The sequence below is a fragment of the Cheilinus undulatus genome, linkage group 18 (assembly GCF_018320785.1).
Source record: "Cheilinus undulatus linkage group 18, ASM1832078v1, whole genome shotgun sequence".
In the NCBI taxonomy this organism is placed as follows: Eukaryota; Metazoa; Chordata; class Actinopteri; order Labriformes; family Labridae; genus Cheilinus; species Cheilinus undulatus.
Genome location: NC_054882.1, coordinates 9,987,242 through 10,009,653, shown reverse-complemented (window position 1 = coordinate 10,009,653; position 22,412 = coordinate 9,987,242). Strand labels below are relative to the sequence as shown.

The window sequence follows — 22,412 nt, the reverse complement described above, 5'->3', positions numbered from 1 at the left end:
TTTTGAGCACTGTATGTCCCCCTGGCCTGTCCACAATCCCCTCAAATACAAGAAAAATCCATTCCTTCCACCCTCTCTTTCTCCACCTTTCAGAAAATGTGTGCTGAAACAAGCCGTTCTCAGATTTCACGCTCATGACCTTACATGGGGAGTAAGCACCCACCCCCAGGTCTGGTTGGCCCTCCCCACTTGGAATAATGTTCCACCCTCCTCTCCTGATCTTCCTCTCAGCTCCCAGCTGAAACGCTGGATAGCTCAGTGGGTTACCCTGCTGACTCTGATCTGGGAGATGGGATGGTTCGAATCCCGGTCAGGTCCTTAACTTTGGATAAAAGTGTCTGTAATATCAGGAGTGCCACATCCATTGCCTGAGAGTGGTGTGGTCAAGGCCGGAGTCAGACAGCTCATTAACATTTAAAGCCACAGACACAGAAATGGCTCGTTCTGAGAAGTGCTGAAACAGAGGGATTTTTAGACATGCAAAAATCCTATACTAGAGTGTTTTTTCAGCAATAAAATTCACAGGCATATTCTAAGGACCTCTGAGAACAATATAAACTTGTTTTTACATGGCAAAATATGTCCCTTTAACATGATTAATAATACATTGAACAGAGAATTGCATTAACCACTCCCACCGGCTTAATGCTGGGATAAACACATTAATTTGATAAAGTCCATGTCCATAAAAATCTTTTCATCTGATCACTAAAAAGATTGTGTAGCTATTGAAACCACACCTAGTTTATAATGGTTTTAAAGGGCAACCATTAACTTTCATTAGTTCTAGACAGATAAGCCATCCTCTCAAGAAGCACTACCACAGAAGTTAATGACAGAAATTGAACAGCAACTATGTATTTAGTCGACAGCGCCTTGCTCACCTGTCTGTGCTGTCTTAGATCTTTTATAAAGTAGTGAATGCACACTAATTTTCACTTCTGTCAGAGCATAGAAGGAAGTCTGAGAGTTACCTGCTGAGCTGAACACTGACAAGGAGAGGAGAGGAGAGGGTGGAAAAACAAGAAAGAAGAGTGTAATAGGAGGAAGGAAAAAGGGCAAGTCAGCCACTAAGGATGTAAAATTGCATCTCTAAACCTTGCAATGTACAGGTAAAAGATTAAACATCATCTTTAATGAGTACTCTCTAGCTCTATTTCAACTTTGCCATTACTTCATAAGTTTGTGCTTTCTTAATCCAAGCCCACCATACAGACATACAGTTTGCATACAGTTAATATAGACACAGGGTAGATGGAGACCTGCCTACTGTGGTCTGCAGGGTGAGATTTGCTGGGGGGGATTTATCCCTTTGCTACTGATATCCCACCCTTTGATGATAAATTTTCAGCCCACAGGGAGATAGGTGTTATCCCCGCTTCTGCTCGGACTACAACTCTATAACAATGGTGGTCTAATGTTAGCATTCACTGTACAACGGAAACGTGTATAACACAATACCAAAATTTAATATTTATGTGCTCCTACTACGGTCTGATCATTGCGCACAGGCTGAGTTCTCAAACTGACGAGTTAAAACAGGACAGACCAGGCACAGAGGATTACAACTTATTTTCTACCTACCAGTAGCAAAAGTTTGACCCTTTCCCCTTCTGATAGCAAAGTAAATTACAGGCTTTTTAATAAATAAAATGCTGGAGATGTTTGAAACATTTAGCCCATGATATAGACAGTCTTTAATTTATTAACCGGTGCTAGTAAAGTAATGCTGTTCTGCCAAAAATATGACTGTGTTCTTTTTCTGCTACCTGGAGACCCATAAATCAATGACCAGAAGACTTTTCTTTAACGTCTATGAAGGAAAATTCTCTTTTTGATGATAAATCTGAATTATTGTTTATTTATTGGCGAGTGAGAGAGAATAGAAAAGAGTGTCAAGACTATCAGTCTACGGTTTGATTTTGCTTTAAAACGATATAAAGTCAACCAGATCAGACAGTGTAGAGATCAGACTGTTGATGAGATCGAGGAGGGTTTAAAACACCACATCATCAGCTTCAGATGCGCCCTCAAACGGGTAGCTCAGTCACTTAGCCATGCTGGGCTGCCGTACTGAGTCAAATCAAGTCAACCTAAGTCGCACCAAGCAAAGCACACGTCTTTTAAAAGGAAAATAAGCTATACAATAAGCCGTAAGCCATGAAGTTCAGCTTTAAATTGACATAAATCCCTTCATGACTCCTGAGTTGTCTGATATAGAGCTGATTACAACTCAAATTTAAAATGTGATCATTACTCTTACAAAAAACACAAGAAAAGAGTGGGAGTGGGTAAAGGGAATAGAGAAAGGCTCATGTTAAAGCTGTTTAATTTTTAATAAGTTGGGATTTTTTTGTATTTGAAAATTAGCTTTCCAAATGAATACCTATAAAACAAGAGATGGTGAACCCAACAGACCTGTCTGTTGCTTGTTTTATATTTAAATAACCTACTAAGCTGCTTTTACTTGCAACAAAACATTATTTGAATATTTAGCTTCTATTGTTTATAATAATTTAATTATTACCCCCCTGTTTAAGAAACAATTGTTTTCAATTTTTTTTTAAGAACTAGGCTGAATTATATCACAGGTTTGATGAAATTATATTCTGGATCTTTGCTTGAGGAAATTTTGTTGAACCGGACCTCAGAGGAATTTAATTGATAACCCCAGTTTTAAATGCTAGTATGCTAATATAAACATTTATTCCAAAAAGTAAACAAAATTAGCAGGACCAATAGAGCATATTTAAAATGCAAGTGTGCCTAGTGTCACGTTTGCCTGGTTCTTTTTCATGCTGATTGATATGATACGTTGTGTTGTCACTTCAATGCTCTATGAATGGTTTTCGTTAACATTTGATGTAAAACCATAGTGCTTGTGTTTGTTAGATGTTAATTTTATGTTAAGTTTACAAGTATTTAAGTAGAAAGAAAGTATTTAGATTATTTTTAATGTATTTGGTCACCTAATTTGATTTAAAATACAAAAAGATTTCTCTTAAGTAAAATGTGTATGAGAAGCCTTATCTAAGATATATTCTCGAAATTTAAGGCCTCAATTTAAGAGCAAGGACAGTGGATAGAGTCAGAAATCAGAGAGAGGGAGTGGAGAAGGACATGCAGGGGAGGAGCCACAAGCCAATTTTGAAGCCACAACACCCACTTTACCAACGACAACCTCTTTCCATAGGATGCACTGAGATAACCACAAGGGTACCAGCAACCCTATGGTTAAGTTTTTAATAGGAAATACAGACATAATTCTCTTAAAGAGAATTGGCTTGAGTCATTTGAAATAAACAGGATATTTTGGCCAAAATTGAAGTGTAGGCGCAGAGTGCAGTGATCCCTAATCTCAGTTATGCCCCTGGGTGTCTTTACACATACACCTTAATATAAAAGCAGTAAAAAAAATAATTATACAAAATTTAAATACTGTCAAAACTGAATCTATTTAAGAACATCATCATTGGTAATAATTCAACATTTAGATAGGGTTGGTTAGTTAATTTCAAAAAGGATCTCTTATAAAGCTGCCACAAGGATTTATCTGATGGTTAGGATCTTACCAGGGATCTTTTTGGCCCAGCTGATCATCAGGACAAGTTCTTTGTCCGCGAGATTGGTGAGGGACATCATCATGCTGGCCTCAGTGAAGGGTTTCTTTAAGTCCTCCATTAGGTAGATCTCTGGAGGCTCTGCCTCCATAATGCGAGAGATGAATTCCTCTGGGCTCATGGCAGTGTGATGTTTGTGGTTCGCCTGAGGAAGGGGGCCAACAGGGGCCAGGGGACCCTCCAGATGGAGTTGCCGCTGTGCCCGAGAACCCAGCCCCACCCTGACCAAACCCCTGCCTGTAGGATCCCGAGGCTGGAGGCCACCACGTCGGTGTCGGGCACCTCGATAACTGCAGCGCTCACGCCTTACACCTGGTGTAAGAAGAAAGCAAAAGAGTCAGCTTGTGTGTTATATGACCTACATGGTTTCTTTGAATCTTACATGCAAGTAAAAGCAAAATTTTGTCTAATAGAAACTTGAAAAGAAACCCCTGACATCCTTAAGGGCTCCATGCACCGGAAACTCACTGAATAGCAGTACCAAAATCTGAGTGTCTGTGAGGATTCTCTGGTTCTTGGCTTGAGTTTTAGTCAGGATATTCCTATACCTAGGAATAGCAGCAACCTAAAGAACATCAACTGAGTGTGGCAAATAGTGGACACAAATTTTACTGGAAAACCCTGCAGACAAAATCTCTGCATGCTTTCAAGGGCCATAAGCTGAAATCAACAACACAATTCTAAGTTAAACAAAAAAACATAAAGATCTAAAATTGCAAACTCAGATCCAGACACCATTATTGTTTTAAGGATTAGAATATGATTCTAAAATTGAATTGGTTTATTGCTTTCTTTATATAGAGCATGAAACCAAACAATCAATGAAAAGGGAGCTGGAAGCAAGTAGTAACATCTGATTGCCATCCCTCTGCAAAGTTTTCTAAGATTTTGTTGCTTTTCTGCAGTTCTGTGGTAGAAAAAAAAAGAAAAAAAAAACTTCAATTGGTTTAAACGCAGCTTGAAATGATAAGAAATGAGCCCATTTGCTGCTTTGCTGAAGGTCTGATGAGAAGATTTATACCTCACATGCAGCATATGTCCAGTACAGCAATGGGGTGATTAGCTTAGCTTAACATACAGACTAAAGGTAATAGGAAAAATAATTAGGCTTTTTAAAAGGCATCAAAATTTTGAAAATGATTTTTTAAACAAACATGGCAAGAAATTTGAGAGGCAAGCTAAATGTTTGCCCTGTTTAGCTTTATAGCGAGCTTACACTGCTAAAATGCTGGTTTTCATTTTCTCTCAACAAATTATCTAAAATGTTCAGATAAATTGTAATTCACTGGAAATGAAGAGTGAGTCAGATCCTGTGTGTTTTCAGAGGTCTCAAAGTTCATGTCATAATGAGCTCACAGGCAGCAATCTTTTTCTCATTCAGTGCTCAAACTTTTGTGCTGCTGTAACATGATCAAACTTCAAGCACTTACCGCATTTCATCATTCCCACTTCGTAGCATTTACGTAAGCGACAGGCCTGGCAGCTTTTACGCCGGTTCTTGTCGATAGTGCATTGATTTGTGGCGGGGCAGATGTAGTCATTGTGTCCTAATTAAAAAAAAAAATCAGACATATGGCAGAATTATTCAACAGATAAAGGAGTAAAAATTGAATAAACATAGGTAGAAAGACTGAGCTCATACCTTGGATACTCCTTTTGAAAAAAGCCTTGCAGCCTTCGCAGGACCACACGCCGTAGTGATACCCCGAGGCATAGTCATGACACACGGCGCAGAAGTGCATGTCAGCTTTCCCTACTGCAGATGAACACAAGGAGGAGTTCACACCATCCATTCCTTCTTCTGATCTCTTCCCCAGTGGCTTGTTACAGCTGATGATCGAGCTGCGGGAAGAACCAAAAACTCTGTGAAAGGGGGACAACTTGACATTTGGAATTTTTTGGCTGTTATTACTCTGAAAATGTCGCCATAGCCGCATTTCTGTCAACAGGAAAATGGCATCTGAAAAACCTCATCATTGAGACATAATGGGTCTTAAAACTCTAGCACCTATATCCAGTGTCTTGATGAAAACCAACTGATGCCACAGATATTAACTATTTAATTTTGGGTTTTCAAAATAGGAAGAGATGCAGCTGGAAACTGCTGTGTTAAGAGTAAATCCAACCACTAAAATCCAATAGATGAATGAATCAGTGTTCAGCCAAGTATTAAATCAAGAAGGCTCACAACTGCCATCATACTGATGCCATCTTGCATGGTCTCTTCATGCAGTCAATGGACATCTTTGCTGTAAACCACATTATACTTACAACTGTATCTCAAAAATGGGGTCAATGCCAAAGCTTCTCCCATAGAACACCCATAGTGGTGTAGGAATTTACTCAAGGTGTGGTCAGTTCATCATACCATTTCTATTGGGTGTGGTTTTAAGTGTAACCCAACTGATGCCACACATATCAACTATGTAATATGAGGTTGTCAAAATAGGAAGAGATGCAGGTGGAAACTGCTGTGGTAAGATTAAATCTGGCCATGAGAATCCAGCGGAGAAATTAATTAGTGTTCAGCCAAGTATTAAATTAAGAAGGATCACAGCTGTCATCACAATGAGGCCATCTTGCAGTCTGTTCTTTCAATCAATGGACATCTTTGCTGTAAACATCATCATAGTTACAACTGTATCTCAAAAACAGGGTCAATGCCAAAGCTTTCTCTCTCAAGTACTTATGGAGATGTAGGAATTTACTTAGGGTGTGGTCAGTTCACTCTATTATCACTATGAGGTGTGAATTTAAGTGCAACAGGCTTCAGGCTTCTGTCCTAATATGTACTGTAAAATCCAGAATATAAATCATCCCCACATATAAGCCACAGTGTGTTCTTTGGAGCATCCCAAAGAGTAAAGATGGTTAAAGCTATCATTCTGTGATGGTTTTCATTCAGTCCAGCACAACATGCAGTTTCTCAGCAGCTCTGTTTCTCTTTTAGTACTTTCCATTTCTGTCAAAAGAGGTTTGCTTATCTGCTAGCAACAGTGCGTTAATTACACAGCCTACAGTGATTGTTGTGAGACAGACTGACAGCTCACTGTCATTCTCTGCTTGTCTCTTTCCAGTCAAACCTTCATCAAATCCTATTACCATTATACTTCTTGTTTTTTTTTTGTTTTTTTTTTTGTTTTTTTTTTAATGCAAGGCTATGGCCTGACAAGGGAGAAAAGCAATTAAAAGGTGAGCTTGGAGATGTTGCACTTTGGAAACATCTGCTGAATCAAAAGCCAAATATATAAGAAAACATATTTCGAGGTTCTCCTATACAAATCTGTAGCCATGTTTCTTATGCCATAGATGTTATCAGGTTATTGGACAAAAAACACTAAGTCTGGTTGAAGAGAGGTTCATACTTTCTGTCCATTTTTCCCCTTAAAGTCTGAAGCACCACCTTTGGGTACCTTTCATTTTTTTGCATTTACAACACTCATCAAACATTATTTTTGCTTAATAAGTTCCATTCATGGAAGTGTGTCAATGAACCTACCTGTTGCTGTTGATGCTGTGAGATTTTGGCTCCAGCCAAGGTGGATGTAAGCCAGGCTCATTGTAGACTAGAGGCTGGGGGCAACGCAGCGTCAATGAGGGCATGTTAGGGTGGCTGTGTGGGGGCCAAAAGGCTGACGGACTAAGGGGGGCACACAGGGATGATGGGCTGTCAGTAACAGGTGGTCTAGCATAGCTAAGCACAGACTGGCTGTAGAAAGTCAGAGGTCCATGACCATGATGGTACTCTGGACTATTGTCCGTGTATGGAGAGGGGATGTAGACTGTGTGGTTGTCCATATTTCGAGGGGGGCTGTACACAGCAGGCAGGAGACTTGGGGAGTTGGGTCTTTCTGAAGTTTTACTGGAGTCCACCTCCTGAAGCTGAAGCAAAGGCACTGAGTCAGAATCCAGCCCAGGGGAGGACGCCATGTCAGGGAGAAGCTACAATTTCAACTGCAGGGATGATGTATGATGCTGCTGGTTTCCTTAAAGCATGCTGTAGTACAAGCATGCATTAAGTCCTGTCCTGAAGTCCTGTGGATGAGACACACTCTGTAAGGTTTGAATTACTGATTTCTAATTTAAAAATGAAATGGCAGCAAAATATACAAGCAAATAGTCAACACATTAAACCCCACCAATAAAGGTTAGATTTGCTGCCTGGAACGAGACCTTCCCAGTATGACCCATCTGGATCCTCACCTTTACCCTACTTATCCCAGTGTTTCCCCAATAGCTACATTACTGTAGCTATTGGAGCTAGCTACTAATATAGTTCAGCATACCATAACTGTTTTTAAAATAATTTCAAAAGTTTGATTTTCATAGATTTTCTTCATCCCTCTTCTTGACAATTCTTCAGTTCATAGTTTTCATTCTTCTCTTTTTTATCCACATTTATGTTAAAATAACCCTAAACTGCAGACAAAGCTTCTACTTTGACCACAGACTTAGATACAAAGGACAGTATCTGCTATGTTTTATGAGTATGAGTATGAGTATGAGTATTGGCGCGGAAACCCAACTGGTATCATACCTGCACATCCCTTATCAAAATTAATCAAAAAATTAAAATTTTTGACAAACTTTTAAACTTACACTTTTCTGTGAGAGAGTCAATAAATCTCATCTTGCAAAAGTGAAATAAGCTCACCATGAGGAGCTATTTGCACCATAAAGACTTAAAGAAAATACAAAATCTAAACAAAATGAATTAAATAACTTTGTACTTGACTGAAGTAAACACAGCGAACAACACTTAAAATTGAGCGTTAATAAGTTTAGTCATGTGAGTGTCACACATAAGCAAAATTCAGATATAACAAATCAAATAGCTCCAAAATATTGTCAATAAAACTACGTTGCATGACCAAAAGATAAGAAGATGTGTACCAGCCATAGACAACAATTTCAATAACACTTGTGACACTTCTGTTTTTGTATATTCTAAAAGTCAATCAACACTGTAATTCACAAAACTGCTTTTACACAAAATAATACGAGTTTGAAACCACACATGTTTTTTTCTACAGTATTCAATTGATGTGAAGAGCCTGCAGGATGGGTGGTAGACACTTTGCCAAATAGTCCCAAGGTCAATCTCATCAACTGTCAATATGTGTCTCACACATGTCAGGTCAGAGTGGCCTTTAGCACAACAATACAACCTTGTCTTTTCAATGTGAACACAGGGTACAAATACAGTCACAGAACAGCCTAATTTAGGGGCCTACATTTAAGTCATCATTGTTTAATTAAACACCTTTAACATGGTTGACATGCTCTCATCACATTTACAGAAAAATTAAGGTAAACATTTCATTGAGTTAGATATTATCATTGACCATGTTCCGTTAGTCAGCACACAATTTGTCAGTTACCCTGCATGTGTTCATGTAAAACACAAAAGCTTGTATTGTAAACTCAGATAATTGCTGAGCATCCTAATGAACCATATTTTTTCTCAGTAAGGCTGAATCTTTTATTAATGGGTGGAGAAGCATCAAGTACACCTCACTCCTCATTCTACTGCAAGAAGTGGTCAGATTTTAATTTTGAATGTAGAAATTACCAGATCAGATTATCAGTCCTAAAAGTAAAAAAAAAAAAAAAAAAAAAAAAGTATTGAAGATATGCAGTGACTAAAGACCAACCACCAGACCATCAACATTCAGCAAACATAAGGTTGCCATTAAAACGTTGCCACATTAAAAAAGTGATACATTTCAGGGTTGAAACCCTGGTTGGATTTGTTCCATCTAACAGATTTAACATTAATCAGTGTTTGTTTTGCAGAGAAGAGTTTTTCAGTTAAGACAGTGTTGTGGTTCAAAAACACACTCAAACATGATTCAAGCTAAACTTTGCCTATATTAAACCAGATTTATATAATTTTATAAGTATAGTTCTTGCTGAAGAGCAATGTGTAACTTCCCTTTCAATATGCCTGAACCCAATGCACCTGGCTGCGAGTGATGTTTCTAGCAATTAATCTCACTCTCAACTAAATACCAAATTAATTTCAGAATCGCTGATAGTCTAAAGTAGGGATAGGTATGATTTGGCTATACCATTGAACGTCTGGCCCCTCAGTTGTCAACACAAGAATTACTAGTCGGGTAACCGACATCTTAAAGTTTTTCATTATTTAAGGCCCAAAGTCCTAGTCCTGATTGGTTCAAACAGTATCTGGTTTGCCACAAATATTGTAGACAACAGCTTTGCCAGATGACAGACATTGAGCCTGCCCAATCCATCGGCTTTGCAAGGTTACTGCAACCCACCCAGCCATCTGCAACTAGTAGCCCCTGTAGCTGCAGTTAATGGCTACTGCCACACTGCTCTTTAACACAAATGTAAACAACAGAGAACTGTTACCATTGATAACATCTCGCAGCAAAGGTACAGTGAAGCACCATTGTGATCTAGAAAAGTTGTACAAAGACTTTGTCAGGTAATACAGACATAAAGCCCAAGTATTGTGTGATTACCAGCACAGGAATCTGCAAGGAAGGTGAAAGGCTAGCACTGCTAATGTTGGGTATAATTACCAACTAACGTGACATTGTTTACCTGCAAAATCTGTGATCCTGTCTTAAAGAAATGGTGCTCAATTTATGCTGTTTTTGGGGTGTTTCCTTAACTTAAGATGACTTGATTAAACACAGTTCTAACTTGTGATTTACCAGAGTTTAAATTCTTCAAAATTCTTCTCGGATCATCACTTGTTGAAACAGTTAATCACATTCTTAAATAATGAAATTATAGGTTGTAGTAAATGCTGTTCTAAATGGTCCTGAATTGCATGACATTTTGCATCAAGCATTACCTGCAGGAAAACACGTGATGCAGTACTAGTACCACCTGCTTTTTTGTCCTCTTTAAAGAATATCCATATGTCTGTTCTGAATTTGCTTGCATATTGTTCTGATTAAATGGTTTTAAGCTGGTTTAAGTCTATGTGCAAATTTGACAGTTTGTAGTATCACTGCCTTTTTTAATCCATTAGTACCAGTTTCATTAGCAATTATATTGATAAAAAAACCTAGGCCAATGGCAAAACATCATTCTAACAGCATGATAAAAGCTCTTAATATCACAATGATGCAAAACCATTTTTAGTCAACTCAGGATTAATCTGCTCTTTTTAAACGCACTGAAAAAGGCAGAATAAAAATATTATCATGTCCATGAAACTGGAACTGTAATGGCTAAACACAACCAGATCAAGGTTTATAAAACAAGGAAGTGAGCAGCAGAGAGGGATCCTTTCATACAGCCTGGCTGTAAGGCAAGACCGGTACAAAAAACATGATGATACACAATCATACAAATAAAACTTATTGCTTTCATTGTGGCTGACATTACACATCCAAGTATCTTCACAGACTTTCCAAAATCAAACATTCAGATGCAATGAAATAAAGTCATCCCCATTTTAAAACTTGTCAGAAGCATTTTATAACCCAAAGCCCATTCATGAGGTTAAAACTGCCAAACAAATCGAAATGTGAAGTTATCAAAACAGCTTACTTGGTTCTTTCGACTGTGTGGCTCCACAGTAAGGCTGTTACCCATCAACTATGCAAATATCTGTTTTGTCAGTGTCTGTGCTGAAGTTTGAGCTTTGGACGGACTGGTGTTCATGGCAGCTCTCCATGGTAAACCACCAGGCAAGCAACGAAGGGTCAAAGGTGCCTTAATGCAACTTTATTCCTCTGATTCATTCACAATACTGTTCATCAGGTCTTTAAAACAAAGGGCTGTGCTGAAGCCTTCACACTGCCTTTCTTAAAATCAAACAAGTATTAATGTAGAAATCATTGCAAATTGCTCATGCCAAAAGAAATATATAAATACAGAAAACTTAAACAAGGAGATAAACATAGAGATGGTATTGTGGAACTAAAGCTACTGTCCAATATAAGAACTTCAAAACAAACCACCTTTTGACAAATTTTATTCATCAACAAGCAAATAAAAAATGCAAATTCCCAATTGGATTAAAGGCAAATCTAGACTATATGCATGTTTCATTTAGTGACATATTCCTGAATAGGCAGTTTTTCTGTGTCCAATATTCGCTATGGTGCAGGTTAAATTGTCACAGATAGTTTTTTGGCTCACTAACTGTGAAAATTTTGACTTGACTTACAGTAAATAAAAAAATATTAACCAAGTTTCCATGTGTTTTTTCAGTAAAAACAAGAGAAACGTATAAAACTAAGTAAGCTGCTTTGGTGCTTTTTTTTGCCAGTCCTGGCACAATCTTTTCTTTGCATCTCTTTTTGACCAAGTATGTCAACTTTATAACACACAATCCATGCAGATAAAAACATTTTTCACAATTATCTGTCCATTTTTAATAAAAAAAAAATCAAATCAAATCATCTGGTGATGTAATTTACTCCAACTTAAAGTGCTCTCATGTGGTTAAAAAGTTTAAATCTAGTGCTACATACCAATTAAACAAATTGAGTGCTCATTCACACTAATAGTTTTACAGCCTGCTTTTCAACATCATGTATCAATGCATTGTGATAGAATGAGGCCCTATTGTGAAACATGAATGGAACGGGATAAAGAAATACTGAAACACCCTGCAGAGTCCAATCAAAGACAGGAAGTCCATCCAAGACCCTGTTCACATTGAAAAATGTGTGTTTTTTCTTCTCAAAATAATGGGGTCTCCAATGAGGAAAAAGCTTGTTTAGAAGAGAAAATAAAGCAGAAATGTAGCTCAGATCTGTCACCTTTGGAAGATAGAAGAAACGGTTCCAGAGGGCACACCCTGCTTTAACAAAGCATGCATCAGCAAGGAGAAATATCTCAACATTGAATGAAACAAGAGCTGAACATGAATGGAAGTACAACATGTTTCTCCACTGAACACAGTTTTCAGGCCAATGTATCAAAAACCTGTTTATTTCTTGTGTATAAAGAAGCATGGAGCCCTCCTCCCCTCAGAACAAGGCTCCAAGCCAGCAGCACATACCAAAACACAAAGACCCCCAGCAAAACCATTAGACGGACTCTTTTACTCCATTCTCTCTGCCCCACAAAGACGACAAGGAGCTGCTGGAGGAGAGGAGCTGGACTCAATTGAAGAGGTGGACAGATTACATGGGAGCGGGAGGAGCTGGAAGGAGCTGCTTTGGCTCATAGAGAAGAAGAAGAAAAAAAGAGAAGCTTCAGCAGAATGGACAGGCCCATTACTACATCTGAGTTTAAAGTCATTTTACCTGTCAGAGCTGCTGAATGGCCCACAAGCCTGACACATCTACAGTAGGACTGTACTCCTCAAAATGTGTGACATGCTCAGAAAGCCATTAATCTACTTTTCAATCTTACCAAAAACTTACTAAGTTTTACTGAATGGAATTAATGGGCAAGATGGAGCTGAAATGATCAGTGATCTAATGACATTTATAAGCAGACAAGCAGTTTAATCATCTTTTTTCAAATTTCTGTGCCTTTTTAATAATGCATCATAGGCAAGTAAACATAGTTGGGTTCTGGATTGTTAATAAAGGATACTGACTGTTCAACTGGTATTAAAGTTCAAAAAATTTTCTTTGCATTTTGAGAACAAAAATTTTAAAAATATCAATAAACCAAAAAGAGAAGAAAAGAACAATCCCCTATGCAGGTGATTCTAAAGAATTCCAGCACGGTGTCTTGGTATATCAGAGCAAATAAGTGAGCATTACAGTCCTTATACAATGAAAGCAACATTAACACTGTTTGCAGTGTAATACACCTCTGTAAAGGAAAACAAAGCTATAAAAATAAAAGAAGTATATTCCACTATATCAAAGCAGCTAGGAGTTCAATACTGTGCTTAAACTTTAACATTATCACAAAGCTGTATCTGTGGTTTAAAACCTTTGTAAAAGGAATTAAACCCTAAAAAAACGATCTGTTCAGGCTTAGGAAAATGAAAGTCTTATCCAAGTTTTATAATTTGTTCATCAGAACAGCAGCGACTGTAACACTGCGCACTTATACAATAGCAACACAATTAAGCTATATCCACAGTGTATTACACTTTGGTAAAAAAAAAAAAATTAAAACACAACAATGATACATTCAAGCATGGGAAAAGTAAGCTTCAGACTAGTGTGATAACTCAAAACAACAGAGTGTAACACTGTTCTTCAAGTATGAGCAGAATGTAGCTTCACCTGTCATGTCATACAGCTTGCTGGTGGAAGAGAATTTTAACCTCTAAAAATCATGAGAATATGCTAACAAAAAGCAACGGCTAAGGAGATGCCCTCAAAGACAGAAAGTTTTTAAAAAAAATCAAAGATTTGGGTTCAGGTTAAAAATTAAAACCTCAAACCAAATGCAGGAATTGCTTATAAAAACACAAGTAATATGGCTGTCATCTAAATAATATTAGAGAAAAAAAGCACCAAGCTACATTAATTCATGGACAGACAGCTGCCATGTTCTGTCAATGTTTAACTCCCATACTGTCATTGACATTTGACTTGTGTGACGGATATTTCCATAGGGATTTACTAAACCCCAAAAGACTTCACTTACAGTAGTACAGTAAACCCACTTATAATTTTTAATATCAATAAAGTATAGGCTAATCACTTTTAAATTCACTCTGATGCACATCATTCAGTAGTATGCTGCTTTTTTTTCCTAAGATGGAGAAGACATGACCTGCCCCTCTCTGCCTCTATTGGCTAGTACTCAATACTGCAGAGTGGGGTGTGTCAGACCTCTAAGATCTACAGGGTCATGATGAATGGAACTGGCTATTTTGTATCAGTTTTCTTCCCTTAATGATCCTTACTACCTGAAATAAAGCAGCAGAAGCTAGTGGTTGATGTTTAAATTACAAAAAGCCTGTTTTTAGGAGTCACAATAGAAATCTACAGCATTGTTCATCCTTCGATAAAAAAGAGATGGGAACCGTGGGGCAAAAATAAAGAGTACACATGCATCTAGTACACATTTCATGAGTTTTGTGCAAGGAAAGCATCCTCAGAAATACTGATGAGAAGCTTCTAATTAGGTACTGTTTTTCAGCAACATGCCTTAAATAGGATACAAAATCACCATGCTCCATTTCTCCACCTGTCTTTCTCTTTGCGGAAAGAAGACTGAGGAAGACATGATCCTCAAGGACATGTCCTTGAAGAATTTACTTGACAACATGGCTTAATTTGGCCCAGTACAAGTTGTTAAGTCTGTTTCATAGTAGGGATGTAAATTACCAGTTTCATCCCGATACAATATCGATATTTTGGAACAATATTTTCCAATATCACAAAATCTGCCACGATGTAAAAACTTTACATAGTTACAGCAAAAGGGGTTACATTATAGACAGGTCTCTGTTTTTAATAAAATTATCAGTTTAACAAAAACAGCAAAGACTGAAATTACCTTTAAATTAGGAACACAACTATGAACATTTGTGTTAAAACATGTTGATTTAAAACAGCAAACATTTTCAGTTCCAAACATTTTATTTCCTCAAATCCTCAGATCACTCTAGAGCACCAATATGGACTTTTTCTGCAACCCTTTATAATAATGATCAAAATGTTTGGCCTGTGTTCCCATTTTAGATTTTTTTTTCTTAAACTTATCTACACACATGCGGACTTCAACATGCATTTCTGCTTTATATCAGCCCTTCATACTTTATACAGGGGCCTATTAATGTGGCATAGTTTATTTTTGTAGTTTATTCATCTTAGGAGATTTAAATAAGGTTAAATATGTGCCATATGATGTAACAGTGATGTATTTTTATTATTTTTTATTCATTGCTACCTTGGTTTAAATAAATGGAGAGTTTAGACTGGAGCAAAATTTTATTATAAAAGACGTTCTTGTGATGAGAGCGAGGGGGAAGGGGTAGAGAGCAGCTGTCCTGCTTGAAGTCTGGACAGATTATATTTTCATTAGACGTGAGACGGCAAAATAAAATTTGTGTAACAAAGGAGACATGCAGCAGCTGACTTTTACGTCTCTGTGTTTCTGCTGCAGACAACTCTTGAGCTACCTCAGCCATAACGAGTGGAGGGATTTTATCCGTGAACAATCTGATATGGCGGTTATATACAGATAAAGATGTAGACGTAGTCGACAAACTAAGGGGAGAGACCCTTCCTGCAGCAGCTTCTGTCTGAAATATGTCCACACAGCTGAGAGAGGAAAGGTAATCCTCTTTCCCTTAGCCGCAAAACTTTACGCCACTGCTGCTGCTAGTTAGCTAGCTTGCAGCTAGCTTGTTGAACACACTGCCCGGGGTGGAAAATGTCAACAGGCAAGCGGGGGAATTTCAAAATAAAAGCATAGCTTGAAGCATCAATTTGGATTGATGTTTTGACTTTCCATCAATCTGATTGGAACATCAATCAATCAATCGACATATCAATATACATCGATGAATCGTTACACCTCCATTTCATAGTGCAACCTAAAACCTTTAACATAATATTAAAAAGCATCACTAACTTGTCCTTCAACGCCAATAAACCCCCATCATTAAATCAAAATAAAGCCAAGACACCACAGCAACCCAACCAACAGTGAGCAGAGGAGCAGTTGCCTGTCACACCAGCTAACAGCAACAGTCCCAGTTAGTTCAGTTTTGAGTCCCATTCATTACATTTCTTTATGTAAAAAAAAAAAAAAAAACAACTACTACTAAAAAACCTACATTTACAGAGCTGCTCTTAGTGGATGCTTTTAAAGTGATGCTGAGGGGACCTAAAGGCAAACCTGGCTATAGACCAAGGGTAAGAAAAAAGTTTCCTCAGTTTTTAGATCATCTAAAAAGTTTCCAATACTCTAACATTGTTTCAACTCTATAAAAAGAGAGCACTGAGACACCAAAGTAAAAAAAAAAAAAAACTCCAAAAATATAGCATTTTTGAAAAGTTGATAGTTTTTGATACCACATTTTAAAGGTGCAGTGTGTTATACTGAACCTAGTAGGAACTGTCAGAAAAAACTTTGTTTAAAAATTTATATATGTTTATATAGGCCCATCTAATTTAGTTTTAAATCACTTGAATGTATACAATCATTTTATTTTTATTTATAACATAAAATAATTATTTTATTCATACATAGGGAGGGTCCCCACCACTGACTTGGCCATTGGAATTTTCCATTTTGCATGTTTCTACAGGACCACAGAAGGGACCAAATAACAAATAGCCTATATTTTCTTTCTATTTTTTTTTTTTTAATTGCACTGGTTGCAACGGTTACTACCAGAATTGAGCATTGCAATATAGAAAAAGATTGTTATATTTTGCTGATATTCCCCAATAGGTTGCTCGGAATCATGTGATACTGAATGTTTGTAGGGTTCAGAAAGTGGGGGAACAGACATTCAGAATGAATGTGAATAGAGGAAATTTAGGACTTTCCAGCTCTAAATGGACTTGTACTTTGAATTTATCATCAGAAATTTTACATACATCGAGTATGAGCCCTACACATGACTAAAAGGGTGTCCTTTTCCCACAGTTTAACCAATGTACCTTGCTTTGAGGCAATCAATATCACAAATTACTCATTGTCTTAGGTCTTGTATTGAGCTAAGAGGCTAGCTGAGCCCCTTTAACATTAAAACTAATCACCAAAATGTATCCCATGCTGGTTGACCTTGATTTGCTTTTTTGTTGCTGTGATATATATACTTGCATCAGTATCAGATTTCTACTAGAACTGTGTGAAAGTTTAAAATTCTTATTTCCTAACATCCTTAACTGGAATGACACTTTATAATCACAGCAAAAAGTAGCTGCAAAGCATAAGTCCATCCACACTTTTTGGGCAACTTCAGGATATTTTAGACTACGTCTGGGAAACCTAAAGTGGTTTAACTCAGCTCTCTTCTCCAACATCTGAGATGTCTTCATGATTTTTGCTGCACTACTACAATTGAGGATAAAGGGCTGACCCTGAGATAGGACAAACTGCTTTTATTATGATTACACTTTTACACTACACACAAAGATAATAATATAACTGAAGCATGACACCTTTCTCTGCCTAGAAACATCCAGCGAGGGCGACTGCAGTGCTGCAGTGAGGCGCTGCTGTACTTTACTGTTCACTATGGCTGTGTTTTAGTTACGCTCTGTACTCGGGTATCTTGGGTGGTGGACTACCTGATGATGGAGTAGTAGTAGGAGGGTGGGGGGTATCGGGACTTGTCGAGCATAGTGACCTTGGCAAGTTTTTGGCGCCGGCCGGTGGAATTCTTTCAAACGTGGGTGAAACCCGGAGACCAGAAAAGGATGCTCTTAAATTCCGACTTTTTATTTCTGGTAACTGCAGGACTTCCCTCCATACACCCCTCCATACACCCACACATATTACTCCCCCTCAGCTGAGTTATTCATGAGTGGGGAATCTGGTATTTACAATTAAGGCAAGATTATTATTACTCCATGAGCAGTCTCAAGGCCATGAAGAGGAGGCTGAGCGGCATAAATCCTCACCCATTTCCATTCTGGGACTTTGGAACAGCAGCACAGAGGGTCAGGTTTGTAATAATTAAAAAAAAAAAAAAAAAAAAAAAAGCTTTAGTGATCACAATTTATACCTAACATTCCTTACAAAATGAAACAAAGGTTTGCTCTAATAAACTGTGCAAGGGCAGCATTTTAAAGTAAGTACCTTCATCCAGAAGCTTTATAACAAAATACACTTCTTGACTTCTGCAAACACAACCTCCATGTATGACTGATGGTAATATTTTACTTGATTTTTGAGAGAGAAACTGAACAAACTGATGACATTGGCTTGACTTTCAACCGCTGTTTTCTGGTTTGCAAACTCTTTCATGCAAACCAGCTGCAGGGAGAGATATAATTTAGTGCACAAATAGTCTGCAGAGCATTTGTGCAGAGGCAGTGAATCATGGATGAAACAGTCATCTTTAATAAGGCTGCACTGAGTGACCTTTAAGAGTTAGCAAGATATTAAATATGACAGAAATTTTATCATTTGGCATTAATTCAATTCAACAAGCTCCTCTTTGGAAGAAGTTTCGGACATAAAATTATTCCAGTTCACAACGATGACCAGTTTGCACATTATTTTTTCTTAATTCTGCTATTTCAATTATTTAAAAGTATTATTACCATTCAAATGGCATTTTTGCAAGTGAATATATCAAATGACAAAAAAAAAATTTGCCTCAGCTTTGACCACCCTAGACTGCTCTGATATTTACTAGACATTAGTGAGCTATGTTTCCACTAAAGTATTTTGAAATTAAACGATTTTCCATTGTGTACCAGATGTTGCCTTTTCCCTCTCAGAAACCCTGAAGAAGATAACATGCTGAGGTAGAGGGAGCTGCCAGTTAAGCAACATTTAGTTTCTCTTAAGTGGGAAAAATGTACAGAAGTAGGATAATGTGGTCCTAAAAAGCTAAAGAACAGATATTTAATTTAGATTTGGTAAGATTGTACTGTCACGTAAACATTTTAAGAGACTTAAAAAAAGTGAAAATGCTGAGGAGGAAGGAGCTGCCAGTTAAGTAACATGCAATGTCCCGTAAGAGGAAAATACGCATTTTGATACAATTATGTGGTTCTAAAAAGGTTAAAGGTATAATTGAGTTTTTTGTAAGAGTGTTCTATCAACTCTATTTTTTCAGACAGTGAAGAAAAAGTTAAAATCATGAGGAGGAAGAGGCTGCAAGTTAAGCAACACTCAATGTCTCTTAAGTAGAAAAGAGCTATGTAAGAAGAATTAAGTGGTACCAAAAAGCTCAAGAACAGATTTTTGGATAAAACTATTCTAACAACTGTACATTTTAAAAAACATCGGAAAAAAAACTGAACATGCTGAGGAAGAAGGGGCTGCAAGTTTAGCAAATTTAACATGTCTCGAGTGTAAAAGGCATGTTGATAGAATTGTGTGGTACTAAAAAGCTCAAGAACAGATATTTAATTGAGTTTTTGGAAAAGACTGTTCTATCAGTTGCATATTCAAAAAGACTGAGGAAAATATGGACATGCTTAGGAGGAAGTAGCTGCCAGTTAAGCAACATGCAATTCCTCTTAAGAGGGAAAGATGCATGCAAATATGATTATGTGGTACTGAAAGACTCAAAATCAGATTTTTGATTGAATTTTTAGAACAATTGTTCAATCCACTGCATATTTTTAGAGACTGAACATAAAGTGAACATGCTAGGAAGGAAGGAGCAACAAGTAAAGCAACATTCAACGTCTTGAAAGTGGGAAAAATGTATGTAAGAACAATTAAGTGGTACTAAAAAGCTCAAGTACAGATATTTAATTGAGTTTTTGATAAGACTGTTCTATCAACATACTGAGGAAGAAAGAGCTGCGAGTTCAGCAACATTTACAGGGTCTAAGGTGTAAAAGAAATGTTTAAGATGTGTTACCAAAAAGCTCAAAAACACAATTAACTGAAGTTTAATTATGTCTGTTCTATCTACTGCATGCTTCTCCTATCTGTTGCCTCTCTTTGGAGGTTTATTGTGTGTTTTTGATCAACAAATATAGAGCAGACTGGGGTTATGCCAGAATTCTAACCTTTAAAATGTTTTGTGTAAGAATAAAATGAATTTTATACCTGTTTCAGTAGCACAGAAATAAATATATGTCTTTAGCACTTGTTCTGGGATAATTCCATGTTTTTGGTTGACAATGTCTGCAGTTAAACACCTTCATACTCTTTAAATTGCACAAACACATAGGCAGTTATATTTTTTTGCAATTTAGTCAGGATGCTAAAAAATTGTATGCATTTTTAATGGATTCTCACTCTTCTATGCAGCTGTTCTAAGAATAACGTATTTTGTTCTGAAGAGTCGTGCTTTTTAATAATATGAATTATTAAAATAATGTAAATTATCATTTTAATAAAAGTTTTGTCGAGGAAAGTTTCGAAATATCGAGCATTTCTGACAGACTTGGAGCAGACGTATCTATTGGGCTAACTGAGCTAGTTCAACATATTCCTTTTTAGAGAGGTACTTTGCATAAATAACGGAATTAAATGTGTAGTTGTATTTTCCTCAAGGAGACCTTATAACTGTATTTATATTCCTTATTTTACATTTCCATACAGTTATAAGAAGAACTTGTTCATTAATGTTTAAATATACTTGACCTTTTAGCCCTTACTAGCACCAGGGTGAGCTAGCTTAACCTCGTGACCGTTAACTGCAATTATTAGCCAATTTAAGTAACGTATTAGCTGTTAACGTTAAAGTATGACGTAAAGTTTAAAAGGAAGACAAAAACTCCGCATTAAAAACACTTTCTCACCATACATTAATAAAAGAGACTTTTAACATTTCCCTGTCTGTCATATTCTGCTTTTTGGAGGATAAAAACATAACCTGTCACGAACCTGTCACTCGGTCCACACGTTGATTAAAGTCAAAGATCAGCCGCTGCTCTCGGAGTTCACTCGTTTTCTCAGCACTTTGGACAGTCAATAAAGGCAGAACAAGCGTTAAAACGGATACGAGTGAAAGTGAAACTATGAATCACATGTACACCCGGTGTGTTGTGTTAAATCCTCCGCCGTATTCCTCCGGGGACGACTTCTCTCTAAGCTCGTTATCAATACTTCACTTCATCTCCTCTCCACGACTCACAGCAGCAGGTTTAAGGTTTGGGCGTTGTGGAGACGTCACTGGAGGACACGCCCCCCTAGTGGAGAGGTGCCCGGCAGGAGGAGGGTCATAAACTTCACCATAAAGTGGTATAAATCACCAAAACATCATGCTCTTTGGACATTTCACGTTGTTATGCGTTTGAATAAACTACTAGAATAAAATAGCATGTCGTCTTTGAAAGCTTACCTTAACTTTGTGGTTTTCCTTCACCCCATCCACTTAAAGTTAATGATTAAGCAGCTGAACAGAATAAAACAACACTAAAGGCCAAATTGACCTGTAGGCACAACCTGTAGGCTGCTCAAGAAAATTTATGTTCCTATGAGCTTGTTTTTTTTTCTTTTTTCTTCTTCTTTTTTTTTTCAAAGAGCCAAACAGACATGACAGCTGAATTAAAGCTTCCATGTTTATCCTTCTGCTTTGTGTGGATTTGTTTTGATTATTCAGGCACCTTTTTGTCTTATGATTCTCTTTATGGCATTGTCTGAGTCAGTAAATTCTTGTGAGGCACGTTTACTTAGAGGAGTCATTGATGTTATGATAAAAACAATAAAACGTCTTATCTGGATCTGCTGCCGTCTCCTGTTTGTTGTTGTTCCTTTTCCAGTTAGTCTGGCCAGGGCCATACCAACCCTCCTGGGGAACCACGTGGCACCTTTAACCCCCCCTTCATTTTATGCCTTTTGTTTACAAATGGATTTGTTTGGTTAACTATTAAACTCATTTTGGAAACAAATTTAGGACAGAAAAGTATATACTATTACAGTAAACATCAATCGGTGGCCTCACTTCTCCCTATTTGGCCCCCAAACGATCAGACTGATTAAAGCTGCTGTGGATTTAGGGTCTTTGAGAGTGGAATTATGTCATATCATAACATATATTATACAGTAATGTATAGTGTTGTTACTGGACATGTCATGTGCTGCCATGGCATATTATGCCATATCACATTTTATCATATCTTATCATAGCGTTAGTGTTGAGTCTTAAAATATTAATTAAAAAACTAAAACAAAATAAATTTGAAAAAGAAAAATAAGGAAATATAAAAATCAGAATGATTAAAAAAAATATCTTAAATTTAGAAGGCCTGTAAAGCTTATACAGGGCCACCATTCAAATTAAGTGAG

General features: G+C 37.3%; 1 protein-coding gene across 2 annotated transcripts in view; it reads right to left on the bottom strand.

The window, feature by feature from the left end:
• Positions 1–21,267, bottom strand: part of esr2b (estrogen receptor 2b) — a 33,003-nt gene extending 11,736 nt beyond the window's left edge. The window contains exons 1-5 of one of the 2 annotated variants that reach the window (XM_041812113.1): positions 21,009–21,267; positions 7,120–7,655; positions 5,263–5,462; positions 5,051–5,167; positions 3,573–3,932 (exon numbers count right to left, since the gene is read on the bottom strand). In XM_041812113.1, coding sequence (XP_041668047.1) covers positions 3,573–3,932; positions 5,051–5,167; positions 5,263–5,462; positions 7,120–7,550 — 1,108 coding nt within the window. In that variant the 5' untranslated portion in view covers positions 7,551–7,655; positions 21,009–21,267. Of the gene's footprint in view, positions 1–3,572; positions 3,933–5,050; positions 5,168–5,262; positions 5,463–7,119; positions 7,656–11,153; positions 11,195–21,008 lie in introns of those variants that run through there. The other variant, XM_041812114.1, reaches the window with a different exon arrangement.
• Positions 21,268–22,412: the final 1,145 nt, after the last annotated feature.